This window comes from Branchiostoma lanceolatum, chromosome 14 (genome assembly GCF_035083965.1).
Source record: "Branchiostoma lanceolatum isolate klBraLanc5 chromosome 14, klBraLanc5.hap2, whole genome shotgun sequence".
Taxonomy (NCBI): Eukaryota; Metazoa; Chordata; class Leptocardii; order Amphioxiformes; family Branchiostomatidae; genus Branchiostoma; species Branchiostoma lanceolatum.
The window spans coordinates 5,023,883-5,042,084 of record NC_089735.1 but is presented as its reverse complement, the minus strand read 5'-3'; the positions used below and the strand labels follow the sequence as shown (position 1 = coordinate 5,042,084).

The following is an 18,202-nucleotide window of genomic DNA, read 5'->3' as shown; positions in this document are numbered from 1 at the left end:
GGAACGCCTTCGAGGCGTATCTTATGATTGGTTAGCTTTGATCACGTGACTGACACACCTCCTTTCTTGCGTCACAGGCGTTCCATTTTGGAAGGTTGTTTTTCAGAACCCGTGAGGAAAGGGCGAACTTTTCAGATTTCTGTGTAGTTTTCATCGGTGTATTTCCGTTTCAAGCACCCATCATTATTTCAGCATATCTTCTGACTTGATCGGTACGCTCAATTGCTCCTGACTCGAGAAAATGCTTCGTCTTTTCGTTGGAAACGTATTAAGTCAAGGTGGGAGGGCAGTCCAAAATGGCCTTGGCCAAGGGGGGAGGGCCATGCCGGCTGTGTCCTCGCAAGCTCAGAGAATGTGTTCTAGCGCATCCGATGGAGAGGTAGACGACCCGAATTTCTTTCACATGGTGGAAGGATTCGTCGAAAGGTCGGTGGAGATCGTGAAGGATAAGTTAGTGGAGGATATGAAGGGAAAGGGCTCGGTGGAGGACAAGAGAAAACGTGTGGAGGGCATCCTAAAGATCATCAAGCCCTGCAACCACGTTCTGGCGGTGTCCTTCCCCATCAAGAGAGACAACGGAGAGTTCGTCATGATAGAGGGCTACCGGGCACAACACAGCCAACATAGGACGCCATGCAAAGGAGGTACTGTGTTTTAACAATCTTGCTATGATACGAATAAATCCTATATAAATAATGTCCTTGTGACAATCTATTCTGACATGGAGAGACTAGAAAATTATTATGTGATTATGTTACTTGATGATAGCTTGTAGGAATGACAGCTCGTAAAAAGGTACTTGTATACACATGTATATTTGCGTATGTTGTTCTGACTGAAGTTTTTATGAGTAAATATTTTTTCGAAGTTGACGATATGATAATGTGATTGCACTGACTCGTGAGCCAATGAGAAGTCAGAAAGTGTTACTTTTTATAGAATGTGATAGACTGATGACAGCCATAACCATCTCATCAGCATCCTCAGCAAAGAAGCTTTGGAGATTTAGAATCTTGCAGATTGGGGGGTTTTCTTTCGCAAAGTATATGGATGTGTAAACTTCGGTATTGAAAAATGTGCATTAAACTAAGATATGCATCTTATTAAACAGAAGTTGAAAATGATCACCCTGGTCTTCTGTTAATATCAATATACAGGAATGTAGAAAAAAATCACCGTCTGTAATTTTTGCTGTGAAAAATATGTTTCTTCCAAGTGATTTGCAGTCAAAGATCAATCACTGATCAATTCACCCACAGATTTTTTTTTTAAATGCAACGATTTGCATCCAACACACCATACAAGTTGGCAGTCAATATCATACAGGACTTACTATGGTCAAGGGCAGTATGGGCTTCTATTTATACAGCATTTACATCATAACTTGAACTGGCATTACCCATCCCAGAATGGACAAGTCCATTCTATATAAGCAAGGTAGCTGTTCTCGGATGACCTTTCCAAGGTCAAATGTGTTTATTGGAAACACTGAAGGTTATCATAATCATATGCACTTGTATTTCTTCTCAGGAAAAAGTTTAAAAGGGGGTTAACTTCAGGGCAATTCTGTATGCAAGGGACCAAAATAAATGTGTAGACTTGATAATGTTAATTCTACCAATTTCTTCATGGCATCTGACATAGGGTTTATATAGCATTTATTTGGAGCAAGGAGGTTTTGAAAATCAATATGTGTTTTTTAATGGGCAGCTGTGGCACTGACTTTGCATACTGTGCCGTTGCAAAACCAAGATGTTCATGCTGAAAAAACAGGCTGTCAGAAAATGTCAGACAGTCACTGGCTAAGAAAAATGTCACAATCTTCCCTCACAGGATCTGCTTTGAGATTAAAGATACAGTCTTATAACGGTAAAATTTTAGGTTTGAAGTGTAAGTTGGATGTACAATAAACTTAATGTTCATACAAAATTTGACTGCAATGTGAATTGTGATTCATACTGAATACTGTTAGAAATTGGCTGTAAAGAGGAAGTCCAGCGCTCATTTACATCACAGCCGAACCTAAGTTTTTTGGGCCTTACACCAGGTCAGGCAATACTTTTCAATGAATATCTTATTGATTTTTACATAATCATTATTCAGGACAGATAATTGTCACAATGCCAGGTTCTGTAGCAGGATTAGTCACAATGCAATACATCTGTAGCAAGATGTGTCAGGATGCAAACCTTTGTTGCAAGATCCACATGTTGCATTTTGTAAAACAGAAGGGATCAGAATACAGTAGCAGTCAGAAAACATGTCATGACAAAGATAGTAAGCAACTAAATTGAAATGTTGCATTAGAAGCATTCAGAATTGAACTTTGGGCAAAACGTTGGGCGTGGGATAACATTGACAATAGGGACGTTAATTCCAGGACATGTGGGTGTGGCTCTATTTTGCACTAACCTATGTGGCCTTTGATGGAGCCTGCAATATTACATAGGTATTCAATGTACTGATAGATCAATATCTGACCTGATGAGTTATTGATCCTATTGCAGGCTTATGTTGGCTGGAATCTGAAAATACACCTTGATTATACTGTATTGTGCAGGTAATAAATATTCATGTTATCAGCTCTGGACAAGAGCTACATTTTATTTTACACGTTGTATTAGAATTTGAGCCTTTGACCCATAAAAAAGTAGCAAAAAACAGGTGTACGTGTATGATCCCAAGCTGGTGTATGACAGGTGGTATATGGTTTATGGTACCCATCAATTAATTAGGCTGCTGCCATGTTATAGTAAATTGGATTGTTTCCAGCACAGTGAAGCTTATGCTATCACTTCATTTTGAGAAAGCTAAGCAATCATCGGCATCATTCTGCTTGATTCATTTAAACTGCAATCCTCCTGATGGCATTTCTGAAAGGCTCAGGGAAGGTTAACAGTTTCCTATTTGCATGGATTCAAATGACTTGGTATGGCAGGGGTTATACCAATGAGGTGTCTGCCTTTTGTAAATTGTACAGACAAACAAAAAACATGCAGTATAGGCAGTCATAAAAATATATCACATATCTGTGGACGAAAGTTGCTAAGTGGTTTTTAGTAAAAGATATTTATACGTCTTTGCATCTCATAGGAAGTGGGAATGTGTTCATTTTCAAGACCAGTTGTTGATATTCCACTGTAGACAGAAACTGGATACCAATGCTATCAGCAAGCAATGTTTGTGTTATGTAGGTCTTGGAGGCACCAAGAAGGGGTGTGTGATGGTGGTGGTGGTTCACATCTTTTCATACCAATACTTGCCACAGAAATTTGTCATTCCTTCAGCCATTCAAGGTCTCTGTCTGTCAACTGTGAACTTTACTGGTTCCAAAACCCTGTAATGTAATGAAAACATTTTCATGGCCATTTTCACACCATTCCCTGTGATATGGTACATTCTCCCAATTTCATGCTTGAAGAAAAAACAGTGCTTTCAGGAAATCGACATGTATTGTAATAAACTGTCCCTGCTTCAGGCAACCCCAGCTACAATGTAGGTCATCGCGTTTTTGAGGACAAGGCCTATACATATATATATTTAAGACCTTACATACGTATCCGCTGTGAATTCCTTACATTGCTACGAGATGTATGTACTGATACTGGGTATGCCTTACATAACTCAGTGGACAGGAACTAAATACAGCATGTGCTTGATTGATTAATGATCATATTTTTAGATACGCCAAAATACATGCAAATTATGATCTATATCATCATTTGATATAGGAAGGATATAGTTTAGTTGGATAAGCATAAATGTTGTGTTTTTTTGTGTTATATACCAGGAATGTCACGCTGATGAGATGGCATTGACATGTGCTCCTTGCTGATTAAATTATAACGTCAGACAGACAGTTAGTTTGTATAACGCAAACTCCAGCTGTCCGGGGATTTCTGCGGTTACAGGGCGGCAAGCAGTTACAGGAGCTTGATTGAGTTCAGGCTAACAGACAGTCAGGTACATGACTGTATATTGACTGGTGGACCTACATGTAAATCCTCCTAAGCTATGGACTCTAATGGGGTCTGGTTTTGAAGAGCTGCCCAAACTATGGGATAAAACTCCAATACTATGTGACTGGGCTTGAAATACCTCTTGCCAGTAAAACTGCAATACTGCAGATATTTTACCCGAATCTGGAAAAACTTTTTGCGACTACCCAAAGACATAATAAGTCTTTTAAGTACATGTACCAAGCTGGTTTCAGAACATAACAGGTTGAAGAAGGGTATTTCGATCCCCACTGTGAGGACAATAATGTGCACTAGTTCGGTTTTTACTTGGGATAATGCCCATTAAAAAATGACTGATGGTATATAAATTATCCCCACAATGTAATTTTGTTTGAAAACTTGAAACTTTTGCTTTATAGATAGTTGATAAATATACTTCATCTTGTACTTTTTCCTGGCTAAGAATGATATGGGGCTTGCCACGCATTGCCATTCCGGCATTCGGATGAACGATGATGATGATAGTTTCCATGTCATCCTCGACAACTCAGTTGATGCAGTTATCAATTGCTTGATTCATTATCATCCCACTCACAGCATAGTTATCTTTTTTGCATGCAAGGATACCCAGCAGTGAGGTTCCAGCCCCAGTCACTTTTCTCACAAAATACAGAAGTTCCTTTGCTTTGGAGTTATATAATATACATACAATTTTGTCTTGTTTCTCTCTGTACAGGTGTGCGTTACAGCATGGATGTGACAGCTGATGAAGTCAAGGCCCTGGCCTCACTCATGACCTACAAGTGTGCTGTGGTTGGTAAGTAGCAACTACGTCTGTTGTAACCTCCCAATTACATTTTTTCGTAGAAGCAATCTTGCCCACAGTAATGGTGAACACACTTGTAGCCTGGTATCCAACCCTTACTCTCCAACCAGAGGTTGAATGGGCAGATCGTCACCGTTTTACCATATGCCATGTTTTTTTTGGCGCTAGAATGGGCTATGATAAAACGGTGACGATCTGCCCATTCAACCTCTGCTTGGAGAGTATCCAACACTATTATAGCTGCCCAATTTCTTTCGTCCTCTCCACTTTTGCCCTCTCCTCGTTCATCCTCTTTGTAAAAAGTGGAGAGGATGAAAGAGACTCTGCAGCTTTAATAGGGTGGGACACCTGGCTAGAAGTTTAACACATCTGTTGATTGGGAAACGAGGTAGCAGGAAAAATTTAATACAATAGATAAGTGGATGCATTTGTTATTCAGTAGACACTTCCGTCCTTTTTCATTTTGCATCTGTATTTCCCCCGTCTGAAAAAAAGCATTTTCTAATTTCCATATACTTCTTGCATAACCTTTGTCTCAAAAATCACTTTTGGAAAAGAAAATTTCTGAATTTGCTAGCATCTGTTGGCATTTTACTGGTTGACTAATAGTATGTGTTTTTCTTCTGCCCACAGACGTTCCCTTCGGGGGAGCAAAAGCTGGACTCAAGATCAATCCCAAGGAGTTCTCTGTGAGTCCCAAAGGACGCTTTTGGTTAACAGTGCAATGTCGAAAACTTGCTTAATATATTTTGTTTTTAGTGAATGAAATAGTGTTGAAAGTGTTGGTTAATGTCGTAAAAAAATTACCATGTCATTACCATTCATCATATACAGTATTTTATTACTTTCATTCATTTAGGAAAAAATGTATGCATTGACCTGTTCAACATATTGCATGCACATCTTGTTTGAAATTGTAGAGTCTGTTTTGGAGAGTCTTTTCCTACAATTGTGAAAGTTGTATCAGTGTGTTTAGTTGTTCTGTTGAAAGTCCTCCATACGTTCATGTACAGTATTTTGTTAGCTGTGGGTCAGTGTGTTCTATGTGGTCCATATGTGTCCCTTTTGATATGTTTTGGAAAGCATTATGAATGCTGCTGAATACTGAAGAGTTATCCAAGGTTTGATGAAATGAATGAACAAACACCCATTTCCTCCACCTAACATATTTAGATAGAGATAGCTATGTTTTGCAAAAGATTATGATTTCTCCAAATGCACGGCCTCTTCCTGATTTAAATCACTAACAAATCAAGGCAAATTTTCAACTGAAGTGCTTGAATACTAAACCCCTGTGCGTGACTTAAGTTCCCCTGTTCCCAATTTTGCTTACCACTGTGACACTAGCTGACCATCAGAGTGACGTTCAATTTACACTAGTCTTATCAAGGATTGTGTGGCCATGTTAATGTGTGCAAACCAACATATAACTAGCGTAACAGTGTTTTATATGTGTTGTGCAGCCACCCATCCATGTACATAATCCATTGAAAGTAACACAGTAACCTTTGATCACAATACCAACTAACTTTTTGAAAGTTGGACTCAAAATACTTCTGTGCAACTACATGTGCAGACAGACAGCACAATTTCCCAACATCCAGAATAAAAGCTTGTCTGTTGTTGGTAGGAAGTTTAATCAAAGTTTAAACTTTCTTTCCAAAAGAAAATGGTATAGATTCAGCAAGTCTTTGTCTGATCCTGTTGCTTTCTTCAGGAATACTGACCCCACTTCTTCTGACATGTGATCTTATATTATGGTCACCTGATATCAGCAAATGGTCAGTGTTCCTACATGTATACTACATGTCCCTATACTACAAATCATCACGTCCCATCGACTGGAATGACTTCCAAGCACCTTTGACTCTATTCTATTCAGGCATCCTTCAAAATTGCTAGCACAGAAAAGGAGGTATTTTGAGTCCTGTTGTAACTAATACCTGAGTGTTCTTGTTCTCTCCCCTCCTTCCCTGTTCTATTGTCCACTGTAGGTGACTGAACTTGAGAAAATAACACGAAGATTCACTGTTGAAATCGCCAAGAAAGGATTTCTGGGTATGTTGTACCGAGGGTAAGATTTCTTGAAGGGGGGTGCAGGTTGTAGTTGGTGGGGTGAAGGAAGGTGTTTTTTTTTGTTATCAGGAACGGGAGTTGGAGAAGATTACACGGAGGTTTACCATGGAACTTGCCAAGAAGGGCTTCATTGGTAAGGTGGTTGATGTGGATGTGTACGTGTGTGTCTTTGTGTTCGCTATGTTACATCTGGAACTTTGTGGAAGACTTCTGTAAGTTGTACAGTTGTGTGTAAGAATAGTTGATTTTATGTATGACATCCTCTGAGGATACCAAATGTGATAGGAGGAGAGTACTAAAGAAAACAAAACTAAGTCTACTTGTTAGAAACTTGTAACTGAATTGTATAATTGATTACTGAACTTCATATCAACTGTATCAGACCTTTTGTAAGTTCCTGTGTTTAAAAACTATGTTTGATGCACATATATATATATACAGAGTGATATACCTTGTGCCTGTCAGTGTCCACTGTCCTGCTGTAAACAATGTAGCACTGTTCAGTTGAAATTGTGATGAAATGTGCAGTAAGATTCTACAAGCCAACTCGAATTTAATGCTTCGCTATCCTTATCTTTCATAGTTGACTAGAATTCCTATAATCTTTTCCAAATGAACAGTGTTACATATATGTGCCAATATAATCATGAATATCTTTCAATCAACAATGTACAAAAGTTAACTACATTAACAAGTATCATGATCCCTTGATCTGTGAATACATTGTATAATCCATAGTTGAGCCATTTTCACATATAACTTAGGATTCATTGTAAGTGTTTGACATTACCTGGTAATCTGTTACAAGCCCATGAAAAATATTTTCAAGCAATGACATAGTTCTTACTTCTTAACTGCTATTGTTTCTGCAGTTATAATGCCTGTTTCCAATTCAATGGAACTAACAGCTGTTTTTTGTGTCCTGCCCCCTCCTTCCCCCACCCTTCAACATCTTACGCCATATCAACGCTCCTTCCCCCATCTCAATGCTGCTTCGTCTCATCATCATTTAACAAACTTCTGTCCATGGGAATCCTTTACTTCATATATCATTCCTTTAACACTCCCTGATGCTCTGCCCCTCCCCCTTCCTTCCAACCAACCACAAAACCCTCGCATCTGTAGGTCCGGGATTGGATGTCCCTGCGCCGGATATGGGAACGGGAGAGCGGGAGATGAGTTGGATGGCCGACACGTTCTCACAGACCATGGGTATGTTTGCCTGATCTACTGTACTTCCGCATAATGAGACTGTTCTGTGTTGTGGTTTCACAGGACCTGGCATTGATGTCCCCGCCCCTGACATGAGCACAGGCGAACGTGAAATGGCCTGGATGGCGGATACATACTCCCAGACCTCTGGTAGGGTAGGCTAGGGAAGTCAGGCAAATGGCATGATGTTGGAAAGATTACAACTGACTTATAATTAGGTCAGCTCATCTAGGACGTTAGCTCATATTTCATGTGAAACCGAGAAAAAGATTCATTTCCTCATGTAGACATGCATGGAAGTTGGCCCTGGAAAGCCAGGGCAAGAATTTTCAAGCCCCCGTGATTGGAATGTATATGGTGTAGGCAGTGCTTATTAGAGAGGAATTGAACCCTCAAAATCTTTCTTGTACATGGCTATCGTCCACGAATGGGCAGGTAAAGTCTTGTTTTATCAAAGAGAACCACAAAGGTCAGCTCCTTTGGATTAACTGTGCCAAATACCTGTCAAGCCAATTATTGAGCATAGTGGACTAATATGACACGTTATGCAACAGTTCTGATAAAGTTGAAGTCATTTCAGTTATGTTCAGTGAGACCATAGACAATGTATAACGGTTATAGCATTTAATGTTCCTTTGAAAAGCACTCAGTAATGTTGTGAGGATCTTACATTGCTAACACCTGTTGTGAAAACTTAGACAATGCCATAGACTTGCGAGGACAGTTGAAAACATTTGTAGGTTTTATCTCTTAAGTTCACCTTGGTTCCTGTCCCATCCTGCTTTCATATTGTGAGCTTGTGCTGACTCCTGCTGTCCTTTAGTGACGGCTTCAGGAAAGTGTCAGCTCTATACATTGTTGTTCTTCACTCATAGGTCATAATGACATCAATGCATTTGCCTGTGTTACGGGCAAGCCCATCTCCCAGGGAGGCATTCACGGCCGTATATCGGCCACTGGCAGGGTAAGTCATAACTAGAGGGACCATAGAGTTCCGGTGTATGTACCAGACAATGAGGAGTGTCTAGCATCAGTGCTGTGTGTTTCTTCTGACTGGCATTTTGGAGATCGAAGATTGAAAGGACCTCTACCTTAGTGAGATATGTCATGCTTGGTCAGCAATTTGTCGTAAAAGTTACTGTTCTGTAGTAAATGTTTTGTCCATCAGCCATTACCACTCAATGGTTGGTGTGTGGCTCCACCAATGGTTTATGGTGAACAGAATCTCATGAAATTTACGAATATGAAAACTTCAGAAATACCATCATCCTGGAACACACAGCACGCGCAACACTCTGTGCATTGCCGGTGTCACTGTGTGAGGTTGTTTCTCACTGTTGGTTCAAACGGTTGTGACTTACAGGTCACAATGATATCAACGCCAACGCATGTGTCACTGGGAAGCCTATTTCACAGGGAGGCATCCACGGAAGAATATCCGCAACAGGCCGTGTGAGTAGACCCAGTGCCCCTGACCACTCCAATGCATGCATGATCATTATATTGCTTTAAACATTCCCTTTTTCTTAAAGCAGATCTTCCAACGTGATCTTTTGATTGCTTTAAACAGTCCCTTTTCTTAAGGTAGGTGTGCTAACTCAGTGATCAGGAAGGAGTGCTTCAAGATCAAGATCCTTCTCTTCTGTTTTTGTTGTGTGCTTTTCTGCATGTCTCAGGAACTGTAGATATTTGTGTCTGTTGTAGAAGTATCACACCACAGTAGAAACCTCATATTTTTTGTCCTTTCTTTTGCTTTATGCTTCTTTGTCCTTAACCTTCTCCCTGCTGCCTAACGCTGTTACCAATAGAGAATTGAGTGCCAAATGTGATAAATTAAAGTAACAGCATGTCTCTAAAGTGTTGTAGTTATTTATATGTCATAGAAAATATAGTGCAGAGCTCATCGTATCTTGTCGCTCCACTCGATGCAGAGCTGTAGTTGTGCAACCCCCTGATTATACAAATGTATATGTATTACCAGATATTGGATGATAAAGACTTTGACACTGATCATGACGGACATGATTTCAAGCTTTGTTTTTGCAGCTTCACCAAGTTTTCGAATAATCAATGTCTAGATTATACCAACCTATGTCTGCTGTTAATGCTTCTCTCTTATTTGTGGCATAAAAAGACAGTATCTTTGGTGTTGTTTAGTACCTAAAATGTCTTGTACTATTGTACGAATTTGTTGTTCTCAAAATTAACAGATCGGCAGCTTGACAATCACATACTGCTTAATTTTGGCTGTTGGCACATCTAAATGTAGTAGCCTCGTACCATTTACATTAGCAACAGAATCATGACAGAATAATTTCTTTTGGAGACTTTCGTGTATTTCATTCAACACTGATCACTCTGAATATGAAAAGATACTTAATGTTCTGTGATTAAGCCTAATTTCAACTTGTGACTTTGTGTTAGATTTCCCTCCGTTTTTATCTTTACTTTAAAGAGCATTCTTCCCCTTTTTATACTGGAGATACATGTAGTTTACATGGTCTCTCACTTACTCTACATGTAGATCTCTGTCTTCCAAATTCCCGGTGCCTTTCCAAATTCAGTGACCAGTGTTTGTAGTTATCATGTGTTGACTGCACATCTACATTACCTTCTGCATACAACATTCAGCAGTAACAAACAAGACTGGACACAGTGGACAGTTTCTTATAATGATGATAATATCATATCTCTTGGGCCTCACCTGAAAAGACTAAACTAGAAGTCTGATATTTACAGGAATGGATAAATTTGGCTGGAGGATTGAGTTGTTCTTTTTGTCTCAGTCTTCATGATTCCCTCAGACCAACTAGAAAAATGTGATTTGCTCAAATGCTCAAGGATTCAGGGTTCAAAGATCCACAAATTGAATTTTGTTTCCCACTCCTTTGTGCTGTATATCTTACTGTGTGCAGTTGACACCCCATGTATGGGAGTGCAAAATTGTCAGAGTAACATGTGTTCTCTTGATACAGGGAGTGTTTCATGGGATTGAAAACTTCATTAATGAAGGTGAGCCTCTTATTTCTAAACACTTAAGGAATAGATGGGGAATAGGGAAATTTTCAGCTTTTGTTACAATAGAAAAGAATTAATTGACTTTCTTTGATAACTGGGTTACTGGCTTTATTCCTGTTAGAAAGGTCTTCACACCTGTGTATATAATGTTTTACATGACAGCCACCTACATGAGTGCAGTCGGGCTCCCACCAGGCTTCCAGGATAAAACCTTCATCGTGCAGGTTCGTTACCCTTGGTCTTGTCTTCATGCCCCTTTCTGGCTTCATCTCCAAAGGCTTTATGATAAAATTGAATAAATTTTTGTTTGCTGTAAAATTGGTATTGGTTAACTGACACCCTTCTGCATAACTCATCAGCTTCAAAGGCACATCACATACAGCTGATTGCACCCAACAACTTGTTTATTTGTTTGTCTCCAGGACCTGTCCCTCCATCATGGAAATTTGCTTACAAGGACAGACTAAAATATCCCCCATCCATCACAAAAATCAAACTTCATGACATGAAATTGATGAAACTATATTTTTGTAAGGTTATAAAAAATAGGTCTAGAAATCAGATTTTTTAAGTCCTTTGTTATAATGACAGATTTAACAAAGAAAATGAACAACATGGGCTCCTAAATAATGATTGGGATGGAAAAAAGAAAGTTCAAAGCTGGAGACACCTTAGACATTCAAATCTAACAGTTTATGAAACATCTTGTTTGCAGGGTTTCGGTAACGTGGGTATGCACAGCATGCGGTACCTGCACCGTTACGGAGCGAAGTGCGTCGGTGTGCTGGAGTTTGACGGCAGCATCTTCAACCCTGAGGGCATCGACCCCAAGGAACTAGAGGAATATAAGCTGGTAAGTTCACAAATAAACCCGTGCAATGGCCTAGTGGGTAGAGTGTTTCCTCTGCATCTATAAGCAGCGACACCTGTGCTGCAGTACAATGTGAACCAGTCAGAATTGCCTTGAGGAAGATGACAGATGGTCACCGAAACGTCAGTTGTGTAAAAGAGTCTTTTTATTCAGGTATGAGCAGTGTTTTCTGAATGCTATTTTCCCATTTTGTAGTCCAACGGCGGCTCCATCATGGGTTTCCCTGGCGCACAGACCTACGAGGGAAACCTTCTGTACGAGAAGTGTGACATCCTGATCCCCGCTGCTGGGGAGAAAGTCATCAACAAGCACAACGCTCCACTCATCAAGGCCAGGGTAGGTGTTCCTTTTACACAAACACAAAAACAAAAATCAGTTTAAAAAAGACCCTTTTAACAAGTCATTTCATTTCAAGTTATTCTTACTGGTATTTCTTATGAAAGCACTGACATCATGAAACAATGTCTTTGTTCCCAGATCATTGCGGAGGGTGCCAACGGACCGTGTACCCCCGAAGCAGACAAGGTCTTCCTGGCCAATGACCAGCTGGTTATCCCGGTAAGTCAGCTAAAGCCTGTGTGTCCTCATAATGATTGACAAGTTTGATTGGTCCATTGTATACTGAAAATGCTGGAGAAGACCACTGCAAATCTTTCTCTTCTTCTAGAGCAGTTCTGTGATCAGCACATGAAACCTTGATTATATACCTGCAATGGAAATGGTGTTAGGAAAATAGATGAGTAGTGTGATGTACAGTATGGACTTATATATCGATAAGGACCCAGTTCTTTGAAACACAAGATCCATGGTTATGGAATTGTCATCGGCTGGTTGGTAGCTCAACATCATCATCATAATTCATACTCGTTAACGAGTTGAATCATATACAAAGTTCAACTTCCAGTACTCTCTATCATACATTGTTTCAGTCATATCTCTTCCACTTAAAACAAGTTTAGTCAGAGCAGCTGATTTTGAGAAGTAGCTAACTATGATGGTGTAACCGAGGGGTGATGTAATTCTGTGATTGCCCAGTGTCATGATTCTAAACCCATTTTTTTGCAGTGCATGTCCTTTTTTTTAATGTAAAAAACAATAAAGATTGATTTTGAAAAATAAAAATCAAAAACTCTTTATTTCCCTGTACGGGGGTGTCCCTGTGGTGTAGTGGTCTGCGCCTTCTGCCTCTCACCACATCTGGTTCAAATTATTTGGACCAGAAGGACTGGGGTTCAAGCCCCAGGTAGGACACCTCTGGACAAGAGGCGCATTAAGTCATACCAAAGACTTTACAAAAATGGTACATACTTCTGAAACAGTATGGAAGTTAAACACACTTCACTGCCAGTGGACTAACCCCCTGCTACAGTGATTGCACCACAGTGTGGCCCAGGGCTATGAAACGGAGATGGACACCGCCCTATACATCAATAATGGTGTAGGAGGATTTTAACTTTAACAATTTCCCTGTACAGGACCTGTACCTGAACGCTGGTGGTGTGACCGTCTCATACTTCGAGTGGTTGAAGAATCTGAACCACGTCAGCTATGGTCGCCTCACCTTCAAGTGGGAGAGAGAATCCAACTACCATCTGCTAGGTGGGGATTTCTTCCCAAATTATTGAAAAGACAAATTATTGGAAAAACACATTATAGCTACTTAAAGATATCATAAGCTATTGGCATTACAAAAAAAAATAGAAGGGTAACATTTGCAAGGAAATACATAATGTTTAGCTTCACACACGTTAGCCTAGCAAACTACTGCTCTGTTTATTCCTACTCAGACACATTCATATATACTAGTATGGTGACCAGCCCCTGCAGCTCTGTCCTACCACTTGCTACGTAATGTAATCAAACACCACAGGGTGTCTGCTACTTTACAAGTAACCATGGTGACGGATGTCTGGTTCAGGTCATTGACTTTATTTGTTTGGAGGTAAACATGATTAACAACTAGTGAAAATGCTTGTAACAGTAGTTGAGTTCCTTTTCTGCTAGTATCAAGCAATTTGCCTCATGTGACAAAACTGTTATGTGAGACCTAACTCTGATGTGAGACCTGATGTTTTTGCTTTTTGGTTTTGTCCCCTCCAGAGAGTGTGCAGGAGAGTCTGGAGAGGAAATTTGGGAAGATGGGTGGGCGCATCCCTGTCACCCCTTCAGCTGACTTCCAGAACAGGATTGCTGTACGTTTCCTCCTATGCTTTCTTTTGCTTTGTCTTGGAAGGAGAGCTATACTGGAGCAGCATTTTGCTCAAGTTGAAGATGTTCAGAATTTATAAAAAGTTGCTTCTATGTGTAACAGTGGGATCAACCTCCACTAACTGACCAGTCTAACGGGTCCGGACCTTTTAGCCTAGTGGTTAGCGCGTTGATTTCCCAAGCCGTGCGGATCGGGATTGGAAATCCCGGGAGCGGCGTACTCGCCCCTTTGGGTTTTTACATATGCATGCCATTCAGGATTGTTTTTTGGTTACATGCAATGAGTATGGAGGAGGAATTACTTATGCTGCTTTTGGCACAGTCAAGGGGCAAGTTTCTGCACTTTTGATGTTTGGGTCCGACAGTATGTAGAACAGTTAGAATAGCAGTTTTGGAAAAGATGAAGAAAAAATTTTCTGCATTTCTTAAAAGCAATTGTTGGCTTACAAGTCTTCTTTTCAATGAGCTGTTCTTTTTTTTACTCAGGGTGCCTCTGAGAAGGACATTGTGCACTCAGGACTGAGCTACACTATGGAGCGTTCTGCCAGGGTGAGTATGTTGTGTCTGCACAACTAACTACTTCCTACAGGTCCCATCGCAGACACAAACGTTTCTGGAAAAGGCATTAAGTAGTTTGATACCACTCCATCTGTAGAATTTGTTTGATATAGTAGTTTTTTTCTTGATTATATCACCGCTGTTAAAAACTTTCAAAGCCTACCTCTGAAATCACTGCATGTGTATGTACACAAGGCGATCTTGCATCAGAGTTCCATGAAAATACTGACCTGTTGCCAAGCTGAAAAATGATTGGATGTGTATACGTTCAAAACGAGATGTCTGCGTCTGCTTGTTTAAGACAGTTAGTCCTGACTTCAGGTGATGATGATTTTTTTATTACCCAAAATGGAATAAAGAGAATTTGCAGATACATGTACATGTACTGATTACTTGGATTGCTTTGATAATTCCCATAGCCTGCCTGTGCAAAAGTTCGATTCTAGCTCATTATGTATGGCTTGTAGAAATCTCTTTGCATATGACATGTGCCTTTCTGCAAACCCCCGTTGTAACTTTTCCAAGAGCACTTTCCCCGCTCTGTGTTTTACTCCATCACCATTCCATTGTCTTTAGAAAGCACTCTAACATCTGTACACCCACTTGAGCTTGTAGCATGACCATGCATGTACAGATCCACATGTTTCTAACCCTGGTCCTCTATCTCTCTCCTCTGTAACGTTTGGGTTTTCAGCACGGCCGTGGGACTGCTGTAGATAGCCGTTAAGTCGTAACCAACCCCCTCCCCCTACTCTCTCCTGCAGGCTCTCATGCGTACCTCCGTCACCTATGGCCTGGGCCTTGACATGCGCACGGCAGCCTACGTTAATTCCATAGAGAAAATTTTCCGTGTTATGGAGGAGGCAGGACTGACGTTTGCTTAAGGTTAGGCTAACGGGGGACACTGTGGAAACAGGACACCCTAACCACAAGACCCTTCTCTCAACTTTGCTAACCTCCTTGTACTGGCAAAGTGTACACCAGCCCGGCACTGACTTGTACTGTTTATTTGCTAGCGAACATTCAACATTTTTCAATCAGAAAAAAATGGCTAATAAGTATTGGCTTTGGCTGGAGTAATTGCATACATACATGTAGCTTCTTTGGCACGCTAAGTTCATAAGCTGCCTTGTGTATGATAGGCTGGAAAGGCATCTACTCCATTCCATACAGCGTACAGGAAGCGAAAATCTGTGTTTCAAGAAAAAAGGTTTTTACAAGGAAGATATCAGTTATCATGTCCTAGTTTCCGTATTCTTACTTTCACCCTAGGTGATATACAAATGTACAATGTGATACAACATACAAAAGAGTTCAGATTGATGCCTGAGAGGGAAAAAAATTGAGAAATGTGTCAAAATCAACATGTCAATTACAGATTGGATTCTATCCATAGAATGATCTTTTAGTGGCCTTGAAAGAAAAATACAAAGGCAGCATGACAATCACAACCCAAACAATCATACCCTAACAGTACACAGGAAAGGCTATGTTGAGATTTTAGGCTTTATAAATCTGTAGTAGACTATGTACAAACATGTTTGTTTACAAGTAACCCTTGGTTTTTATCTTCATAGTCCTGTGTGTATAACATCAACATAGCTATACATCCTTTCTTTCAAGTTGCAGTGATACAAATTCTTCACACATGTTCTGTTTCCTTTTACCTGTTTGTTTTGTGTCACTTATGTAAGCATTTCAAATATGTGTTCACTGTTCAGTTTTGTCAATCAAACCATCCTAAAGCACTATACCAGACTGCTGCATCTTCCCGTGTTACATGTGCTTGCTTCTATTCTACGCTTTAAATCTTTACAATGGTATGCATGGCAAAATAGGTTTAGTACAGTATTTTCAAACTTCATAGAGCTTGGACTAGAGTCGGTACATGTACTTCTTTCATCTGTATCGTTTGAGATTATCAACAACTAGCATGCTTGTTATCTGATTGATTTGTAAATTGGTATTTTCAATCCTATTAGAACTAGAGCTTGAATGTTTCCTTAACATGCTGAGTTTTACATCATAAACAACCATGCCCATTGCTAATGATATGGCGACATCTTGTGATTGCATTTTAAAGTGTGTTTCTGTGTAGTAAAGATTTTGATGTGAGAAAATATGGCATGTTTTATGTTTTTTGCAGGCTATCATGCAAACAGCGATGACATATAATATGGGGCTGGACCTGAGAACAGCAGCCTTTGTCAACTCCATTGAGAAAGTCTTCGGCGTCTATGATGAAGCAGGGCTCACATTTTCATAACTTTTAAGATGTTAAGAACATCACTTGACACTTTGTGTTTCTTTTTCACTATTGAAAAGAACTTGCTACTGTGATAAGGGACTGCTGAGAATATGATTATATGGTGTACAGCCATTTACTGATTGAGGAATTCAATTGTAATTCTATTATACAAGGTGCATGGTACAGGGAAGTTTTTGCAATGTATGGAATTGTATTACAGGTTTAACAGATACTATAGTACATTCAAAGACACAATGCAGGTAGAGCGCATTAATTCATTAACTTTTAATCAAATGTGATGATGTTTTTTCAAATGTGAGCATTACAGGTTTTGGACCACTTATACAACTAGTTATACCTTTTTACTTTACCACCAGCCATTTTTGTATATCATGGATATCAGTATATTCATATATATTGAGCAGTATCTTTACTACACGGAAACAAGTCAATACAACTTTGTTTTTTAGTTTGAAAAGTGTCTTATGTCTTTTTGTCGACATAGGTGATACTTGCTGTGTTACCAAATGTTATGCCAAATGTGGAAGATACCATTAGCTTACCTTATCTGACTGGAAACATATATGTGTTATGCATGTTATGTATGGAGTACCAATAGAATGATCTTAACATTGAAATTTATCTGAGATGAACATATTTAGCAATTACCCTAAATGTGTTGCAGTTCTGAAATGGTAATGCCAAGATGTGTAATGTCCATATTTATATATAAGCAGTTGGCCTATATTTATTACTATAACTCGTAAAACAGTGGCACCTTTGTCATAGCTTCATCACATATTGCACTCACATACAAAGGATAAGTAACAGCTTGAGATTACAACAATTTACAATGTTTAAAGGATAATCTTTGCAATCCAATAAATCGTTAATGATAAAATATTGTAGGTTATTCTTGGCCTATTTTTCAGCAAGAGTTACTTTGTTGCCAAGTTTTACTTTCCTTGGCTAGAAAAAGACTTGGACAGCATGCACAGCTGCTAAGTCACCAGGAGGTTTGAATCGTGACTGCAGCTCACAATGGTCAACTGCGCACATGCGCCACCTAGCAACTTTAGCCAAAAGTGCAGAATTACAACGACTTGCATGAAAAACATTACACTGTAAGTTGGTTCATAGGTTGCACTGCAAGCAAAAGTATGTGATGAGTTTGTGATTGACTGCAGTATGGGACATAAGATTGAAATCTGACAGAAGAAATAATC

The 18,202-nt window shown here is 39.6% G+C and overlaps 1 protein-coding gene across 8 annotated transcripts; it reads left to right on the top strand.

Moving 5' to 3' along the window:
• The first annotated feature begins 47 nt into the window (after positions 1-47).
• On the top strand, positions 48-17,879 carry LOC136449175 (glutamate dehydrogenase, mitochondrial-like). Of its 8 annotated transcripts, none has more exons than XM_066449047.1 (16): positions 48-644; positions 4,696-4,776; positions 5,419-5,474; positions 6,931-6,994; positions 8,137-8,223; positions 9,437-9,525; positions 11,049-11,085; positions 11,254-11,315; positions 11,807-11,944; positions 12,158-12,298; positions 12,440-12,520; positions 13,438-13,561; positions 14,063-14,154; positions 14,657-14,719; positions 15,493-15,613; positions 16,875-17,879. In XM_066449047.1, exons 1-15 carry the CDS (start codon positions 242-244, stop codon positions 15,610-15,612), a joined length of 1,638 nt encoding a protein of 545 aa, XP_066305144.1. In that variant the 5' UTR covers positions 48-241; the 3' UTR covers position 15,613; positions 16,875-17,879. The 8 variants fall into 8 exon arrangements, with proteins under 8 accessions (XP_066305144.1, XP_066305145.1, XP_066305146.1 ...); XM_066449048.1 differs by lacking the exon at positions 9,437-9,525 and adding an exon at positions 8,949-9,037; XM_066449049.1 differs by lacking the exons at positions 8,137-8,223; positions 9,437-9,525 and adding exons at positions 7,987-8,073; positions 8,949-9,037.
• The last annotated feature ends 323 nt before the right edge of the window (positions 17,880-18,202 follow it).